Source organism: Ammospiza nelsoni, chromosome 6 (assembly GCF_027579445.1).
Source record: "Ammospiza nelsoni isolate bAmmNel1 chromosome 6, bAmmNel1.pri, whole genome shotgun sequence".
Classification (NCBI taxonomy): Eukaryota; Metazoa; Chordata; class Aves; order Passeriformes; family Passerellidae; genus Ammospiza; species Ammospiza nelsoni.
Window position 1 is genome coordinate 53,590,424 of NC_080638.1, and position 8,326 is coordinate 53,598,749.

Genomic DNA, 8,326 nt, shown 5'->3' on the forward strand with positions numbered 1-8,326 from the left:
GCTACTAATATACAACGCACCCAGCCCACAACGACTCGCGTGTCCACTCTGGGGACAGCACACAGGTCTGCCTGGCCATGCACTTGAGCCCTCAGTTTAAGGGTTTTGCCAGACCCAGTCCGGTGAGAAGCTTGTGTTTGTCACTTGACAGGTGCAGAGAAGTCCTGCCGGCTCCTCCTGGGACGCCGTAAAGGAGCGTCTGCCTGCCCTGACTCGCTGCTCTCGGGGATGCAGCAGGACCCCAGAGAGCAGCGGGACACCGCAGGCGCGGCGCTCTCCTCCTGTCGCCTCCGCCGTCCCCTCTGCCCACCCATTGTCGCGCTTCCCGCAGCACCGGCCCCGCAGCGGCCGCGGTGCAGCCCCGTACTCCGAGTGCCGTGTGGGGCAGGTGGCGGGGCCCGGGCAGGTGGCGGGGCCGGGGCCGGGCGCGGACGCCCCGGCCGGGGCTGAGGGGCCCCGCGCTCCCGCCGCCGCCGCGGCTTCTCGGCCAACAGCTCCCTCTGGCGGCCGCCCGCGCCCCTCCTCCGCCCGGGGCAGCGCCCACCGGCCCGCGCCCACCTGGTGCCCCCCGCGCCGGGGCCGCCGCCGCCGCCGGGGCCCGGCCCGCCCAGCGCGGGCCTGGGGGAAAAGGGGGACCGGGACAGCGCCCGCCGCCCGTCCCGCCGCCGCCGCCGCCGGAGGATGTGGCGGCGGGTTCGAGACCCGGGTGCTCCCGCGGCGCCGGGGCGTGCGGTGGGGCGGAGGCTGCGCTCAGGGGGCGACCGGGCTGCCGGGGCGGGGAGGGGAGGAAGGCGCGGGAAGGGACGCGGCGATGGCGGCCTGTCCCTGTCACCTGCAGGCGCTGCCGGGACGGCCCCGGCTCCCGCCCCGGCCCGTGCCTGCACAGCCCGCGGGGAGCCGGGCCGGGGGCGGGCTGTGCCTGTTGCATTGTCCTTGGCGGGGCTGCCCCTGAGCGCCCGCCGCTATCTGAGGCCGGGGACCCCGGCGGTGCCCTGTGTCGGACTCTCTGCCCCGCCTGATAGCGGCTGCACCCTGCTCCGTTGCACGTCCCTTGCGGCTCCCGCCGGGGCTCTCTCCCCTTTTGTCTGTGTATTTTTAGGTCATTAGAGTGGAGGGGTAGGTAATCCCCAGGCTCAAGTTCCAGAGGGGCGGGTTCTGGACGGAGGTGGAGTCACTTTTCATTTAAATCCCTGACTATAAAATGGGCTTAAAGAGAAGCGGGATCTCAGCTGTGCTGCACAGACCCCGGCACGCAGGGCGCGTGGGGGCCCCCCGGCAGCCAGCGCCCTGCAGCACAAGCCGCTGCGATGCTCCACTCCGTCGGCGTTCACACCTTGCAGCTGCTCACCCAGGCGGCCGCCTGCATCCTCCTATTTCCCCGCTTCCTGCTCACCGCCGTGATGCTCTGGCTCCTGGATTTTCTGTGCATTAGGAAGAAGATGCTGACGATGCCCACGGCGGAGGAGGCGGCCAGCGCCAGCGAGGAGCCGCCCCCCGACGACCCCCCGGTCTGCGTGTCCGACTCCAACCGCATGTTCACGCTGGAGTCGCTGAAAGCCGTGTGGCACGGGCAGAAGCTGGACTTCTTCAAGTCGGCGCACGTGGGTTCCTTGGCTCCTAACCCCGAGGTGATCCAGCTGGACGGGCAGAAGAGGCTCCGCATCCTGGACTTCGCCCGCGGCAAGAGACCCCTCATCCTCAACTTCGGCAGCTGCACCTGACCCCCGTTCATGGCCCGCCTGAGGTCCTTCCAGCGCCTGGCCGCGCACTTCGTGGACATTGCCGACTTCCTGCTGGTGTACATTGAAGAAGCACACCCGTCCGACGGCTGGGTCAGCTCGGATGCAGCCTACAACATCCCCAAGCACCAGTGCCTCCAGGACAGGCTGCGGGCAGCTCAGCTGATGAGGGAAGGGGCGCCCGATTGCCCCCTGGCCGTGGACACCATGGACAATGCTTCCAGCGCCGCCTACGGTGCCTACTTCGAGAGGCTCTACATCATCCAGGAGGAGAAGGTGATGTACCAGGGAGGCAGAGGACCAGAGGGCTACAAGATCTCGGAGCTGAGGAGCTGGCTAGACCAGTACAAAACCCGGCTCCAGAGCCCCAGCACGGTGGTCATCCAAGTGTAAAAAGGACCTGGCAAGAAGCGCAGGGGTGGAGAGGCGAGGGAGGGCGGGAGGAGAGGTGGGGAGGGAGAAGGCACTGCGTCGCGGATGGCAGGAGCTGTCTTCCCGCGGGGACACTCGAAGGAGGCTGCTGTGCGAGTTTTCGAGCAAGACGTGCCATAGTCCTTTCTCTATTCAAATCATGTTGATTTGCCAGCCACGCTCTGTCAATACTGTATTTCCATGTGCGTTTTGTAAATAACTCTCTTTCTTTCCTTTTTTTTTTTTTTTTTTTTTTTTTTTTTTCCTAGCGTTTACTATTTTTTAAGGAGGCTCTCTTCCTACGGGATCTGTTCCCGGCTGCGTGTGTGCGCGGGTGTGTGTCTGAAAAGTTGTGTACAAGTGCTCCGTGCTGCCTAGCAAGTGCTAACTGGGATTTCTAGTATTTCTTTGTGATGACCGATTTTGAAATGGGTTTCTCTAATGCCAGGAAATCGCGTCTGATGTTGTCAAATACTAGAACTGCCAATAGCCAGAGCTGGACGGAATGTCCTATTTATGTGGGGGGGTTTTGTAAGACGTTCGTTCACCTTCCTTTTTTTTATGAATTTTTTTAAATAATAAAGGTTGAGTAACTACACGTCTAAGGTTGACTGCCTTTCTCTATCTTCAGAGCGCTGCGTTCACTTTCCCTTTTGCCTACCTCGCGGCACCCCCCGCAGCCGAGGAGGGGCAGGAGGGAGAGGATGCGCTGCCGGGGGCTCGGGGGCGGCGGGCTCAGCCTCGGTAGCGGCAGGAGCGCGCACCGCCCGCGACCCGCAGGAAAGGGAGAGGAGTGGGTGTCCCCATGGGGAAATCCAAACCTGCGGGGCTCCTGGGGGAGGAGACCGGTCATGGGGACCGCGTGCTCCCTCAGTGACCCCGGGTTGAGCCCTGGAGGGCGAAGGTGCAGCGCTGACCGGTGCCGCGCAGGCAAGTGAGTCCCGGCCGAAAACACAGGCTGGGGAAAGCTGCCCTGGGCGGGAGAGCCGCCCCGCCAAGGACACCTCGTCTCGGGCAGGCTGTGCCGGAGCGGAGCCCGGCCGGGGGCAGCGCGAACCGCACCTGCGGCGAGGCGCGGCTGAGGGGCTCGGGCAGGAGGGCAGCGCCCAGCCCGGCCGTGCGAGGCTCAGCCCCACCCCCGGGGCCAGGCAGATACGCTGGAAAGGGCGCGGGGTGCCGAACCTTGCTCCCTTGGACCCCGACAGGTGAGACAGGGAGTGGAGAGCATCCCGCAACCTCCGCAGGAGCCGTACAAAACTGCCCAGAGACAATGGGTCTTTAAGGACCACCCGTGGCGCCTCTGAACGCCTCCACGTCCTTGAGAGCAGCGGGACGAGGCGCCCGAGCTGTTGAGCCCCTAAGTTTTGGAGAGGGGTGCACGGCCCGAAAGCAGGGCAAGCTGCGGACGCCGCTCTCCGCAGCTGGGCACTGATTCGCGCCCGCAGTGCTGAACTGAACCCGCGGGAAGCTGTTTGTAAGGGCGTTACAGCCCCTGTCTTGACAAAGCTCCTCTGGACCCGCAGTGTTCCAGTCTTTCAACATGCACGGTTTAGACTAGCACGCGTAACTGCTCCCGCCTCTCCCCGCAACAAAAGCAGCACCGAGTGGCCCCTCACAGAGAAACCAGATGCTCCGACCCTGCTCATCCTTCCCCTTCCCCCCCGCAGCCCCCCGAAAATGGGGCCGCTCTGTTGAGGTGTCGAAGGATCCGGCTCAGGTGCCCGCTCCGGGCTCCCCGACCCGCCCGGCCACTGTGCCTGCTCTGACGAGGTCTAAGCCCTTTCAGCCCTTCTTCACCTTTCTGCTGCCCCCAAGAGCCGATCCCCCGGCACCGGGCTCAAGCACCGGTTCCGCCCGGCGCAGGTGCCTCCGGTAGATGCTGGGGCTGCGGGGCGAGAGCCCACCCTGAGGTGGTCTTGCTTCCCTGGCCGGGCGCTGGGTGCAAGCACCGCGAAGTCCCGGAGCGGAGGGGAGAGCCTCGGCGACAGGCTGCGGCAGGGCATCACCTCGCTCCCTCCGGCATCGCCCCGCTCCCCCCGGTATCGCCCCGCTCCCTCTGGAATCACACCGCTCCCCCCGGCATCACCCCGCTCCCCCCTGTATCACCCCGCTCCCCCCGGCATCGCCCCGCTCCCTCTGGAATCGTCCCGCTCCCTCCCCAGGCACGGCAAAGGTGTGTGCGTGTGCCTGAGCCGCGGCCAGCGCCCGTCAGTGCCTCCCGCCTGCACGGGCACATCAGCCTCGGCTCCCTCCCGGCACCCCAGGAGGGAGAGTGAGCGCTCCTCCGTGGTGCGAGGCTCCCGAGCCCCGCGAAGCTCGCCCTGCCCCGCTGCGGGACAGCAGAGCCCCCGCTCCGCCTGCTGCCCGCGGCTCTCAGCGCGGCCCCGGCCCCGGCCCTGCCCTGCTGCGCCTTTCCCAGCCCCACGCACGCCGTATAAAACAAAGGCAGAGGAGCAGCGGGTCTCCTCTCTCGGCTACAAGGGCAGACTGTGTACGCGATTGCTTTTTTTTTTCTTTTTTTTTTTTTTCTTTTTTTTTTTTTTTTTTTTTTTTTTTTAACAGCTTAGTTTTCCTGACTTTACAATAAAGCCATTCTTTGCTTTCTCACCTCGTTATCTCTTTCCTTTATCCGCTTTTGGCAAGCTTTAGTTGTAATTCCTAAGTTACGGCAAGACCCGGGCACATCCCCACCCCGGCCTGGCCCCCAGGACATTTTCCGGTCATACAGACAGAAATGGTCACTGTGGGCTTTAATAATAACAGAAACAGCCTCATCTTTACTCTCTACTACTAGCAGATCTTGGTCAAAGGCTATATGAGGTCAGGATTTTTTTTTCCCTAAATAAGTCAGCTTTCTAAAGCTACATTCCTCCTTTAAAGCGAACACAGAGATCTTATTTATCACTTGCTCTTTAATCAGCAACAGAAGAAAAATTTGCTATGAATTCCTGGAATCCCTGAAAGAGATCACACTTTTCCTTTGCACAAATCAAAGTTATCTGCTTCTATTATATCCTCCACTTAAAATGAATCATAAGCCTCCATCCCACTGAGCTTTCTCGGGGATACTTGTTTAGCACAGACGAGAACAATACGCTGTACATCTAAAGAGCCCCGGGCGGCAGAAGCCTCCCCGACTGATACAAAGGATTGAGAAACGTCCTATCTTTAAAACGCATTTTTAGTGCCTTTCCACCTCCCTAGTGCACTACAAACAGAAGTCAGAGAGTGCAGAGAGATTTATCAGAGAGAGATCTGAGTGGCAATTACATGTTCTGTCAATAATTAATTGAATTATGTCCTCATCATAATTGCATACAGTCCTCTAGCCAGGAGGAGAAAGGAAAGAAGGAAGTTGTGGTGTGGTCAGAGGGGGATCTCAGGACATGGTTCCAGTCATTAAAAATGTGATGTAACATTGCAATCTGGTGTATTCTGAGACAAATGGGGAAACACAAATGAAACCAACTACTAAAATCTTATTTGATTTACAGCAGGGAGACAGAAAAGGCACTTGCCTTCATTAGTTGTTTTCATTACTACTTTCTGCTGGGGATTTAAAGGTACTTTGCCATGCAAAGACCAAAGGTCTTGCTCATTTGAACTGTAACCTATATGTTGTAGTCTTTCTATTGTTCACCACATAATACCTGACTACACTGGATGTTTCTGATGTTTGAAATAAAAATTTTAATTGGTCCAGAAACTAAAATTAGTCCAGCAAAGCATCCTATACTCAATACAAATGACACATTCAAAGAGTCTTGCGAGAAAATTCTTACTCTGATACTTATTTCTCTGTACTTCATCCAGTCATAAGGGAGATCATCATATCATTATTAATTTATTATTTACTAAGAGCTGTTAGAGTACTCTTTTGGTGCACAAATGCAGGAAAACAAAGAGCTTGATTCAGTTCTCACACAAGTTTTGCACTGGTGTAACTTCAATGACACGGGTGTAGTCACTTCAGAACCACCTGGGTGTAATTATGATCAAAATCTGGGCTATTGCACTTCCTTTGCTTTTCTAATGGTTCAAAACCTCTATTTTTCTACAGCACGCTGTGGAAGACAGACAGCTGTTTGCATATAGACCTCAAAAATCATTCTCAAGTTCCTCCTCACTGCCAGTGCCAGGGTCCTATATCCTGCCACAATTTAGGCATGTCAGCACATTTCCTCACCATTCTGCATCCTCCCTACAGCATGAGAGCTGTAAACCCCATCAATATGTGTTTTCTTCCACTTGTTAAGGCAGATCCTCCTGGTGTCTTGAGCTTTAGAGCAGGTAGCTTTTCATTCTAATTGCTTTTAAGACCCAGCTGCCAAAAAGGAATTTGACACCGGCTTCCCTCTTTGCAAATTTCTCTTTTCAGACAAAAGTTTGATGATGCCTCTTAAAAAGGGGTTCATTTATGACCTCCACTTAATTGACTAACTCATTTATTTCTCATCTTCGTGGCCTTCCACTTGTTTCTTCAGAGATTTTGGAAGTGGTTTGTGTTGGTAAATGCACAAACACTTACTGGCCAAAAACATCTTGACTGGAATTACAAACAGTATTCAGTACTTCCTGAGTGAAAATGCAATACAGGACAAGTTAAAATCCTTCAGCCAGTGTGTTTTGCACAAGAATCCTTCTCAGGGCTTATGCCCTCAAAAGTAAGGCTTCCTCACTCTGGTCCCTGGAGTTCCTGTGCTGATCAATCTTAGAAGATCAGGTCTGTATGTTGTTTCATCCCTCTTTGACAAATTAAGAACTCCATCCTGATTTTGCTCATGAAAGCATTTGCTTCCATTTCCTTTCAAGTAATAAATGTCCTCCATCTGGAAAGGACCTTTAGGACGTGGCCATATAGGGTAAGGTAGATCAACCCCCTGCACAAACCCCCAGTGGCCAGAACTACCCCAACACAAAGGTGATCCCTGAAAGTCTCATAAAAATATCCAAGAGCTGCATTTCTTACTGGAATCTCCAAGGATGAACTGGCACATAGTTCCCAGCAGAAGAGCATTCCATTATCCAGTATAAAGCAACGGGCATCATGGAAAATTATAAACAGATTTGGATTTTACAGAAACCCCTAGCAATAAGGGTAAGAACCATGACAAAGCTTTCATTCTTTTATGCCCATCTTCTCACCATCTTAGGTTTATAAAGCATCTAGTGCTTCAGTGGTCTGCATTTGATGAGATTTTCACATTCTGTTCCAAGTCATCCCAGGCTGGAGTTTTAAGGTCATATTTCTATTTTTCTTGCATCTTGATTTTCTTGCCTGAAGAGTCAGTCAGGATATATATTCAGAATCACAGCATATTCTGAGCTGGAAGGGACCCACAAGGATTACCAAGTTCAGCTCTTACATGAATGGCCCACATGGGAATGAAACCCACAACTCTGGCACTATCAGTGCCATGCTCTAAACAGCTGAGCTAATCCCTTGCAATGACAAAAATTCAGTACAGTTATTTAATCACTACAGGTTGTCAGGCACAATCTCTCAAATTATATACCACCTTACAGAAATTCAATGAGGTGTCATTGCATAGAACCTCACTTCAAGTACCATAAATTTTAAAAACTTTGTGTTGAAACATCTTCCAGAGCTTTATCTAAGTTCATATAACTTCGCAAGCATAATCATACCAAAGATATCATTAGTGCCAAAGACCTGGTAGTGAGAATAATTCCTAAGAATAAAAAAAATTCAAAGCATCTGTATAAATCTTTTAAATATATGTTTATTAAAAATACATTTTATTAAGTTATAGATAATGCTTTAATGTATATATTACGACTTTTAAGATTTGTTCTAATGGAAGTGACCCTTAAAATCTATGGGACTGAAGCTGAAGAAATTCTAGAAGTTGCACAATTCCATGCAAGAAAAAAATATTGTTTATTTGATCATTTTCCATTTGTGATGAAGGACGATCAGGAAAGAATAGGGTGCAAGGCTGCTGTCAACCAGATTTGCAGCACATGGACATAAAGAACATACTGTGCCACCAACACACAACACATACAATTGCAGAGATCAAAATTAGCCCAAAGTGTATTTGGAACATTGGAAAGGGAGAGGCAGGGTGTTGGGCATTTTATAGAATAAAATAGTTATTTCAAGAAGTGATAAATATACACAATATTTTTTAAATTACTAAGTTGATTTCTGT

The 8,326-nt window shown here is 53.8% G+C and overlaps 1 protein-coding gene across 1 annotated transcript; it reads left to right on the forward strand.

Moving 5' to 3' along the window:
- Positions 1 to 982: 982 nt before the first annotated feature.
- DIO3 (iodothyronine deiodinase 3) lies at positions 983 to 2,748 on the forward strand. Its single transcript, XM_059474456.1, has one exon. The coding sequence runs from the start codon at positions 1,308 to 1,310 to the stop codon at positions 2,130 to 2,132; it is 825 nt and encodes a 274-aa protein (XP_059330439.1). The 5' UTR covers positions 983 to 1,307; the 3' UTR covers positions 2,133 to 2,748.
- The last annotated feature ends 5,578 nt before the right edge of the window (positions 2,749 to 8,326 follow it).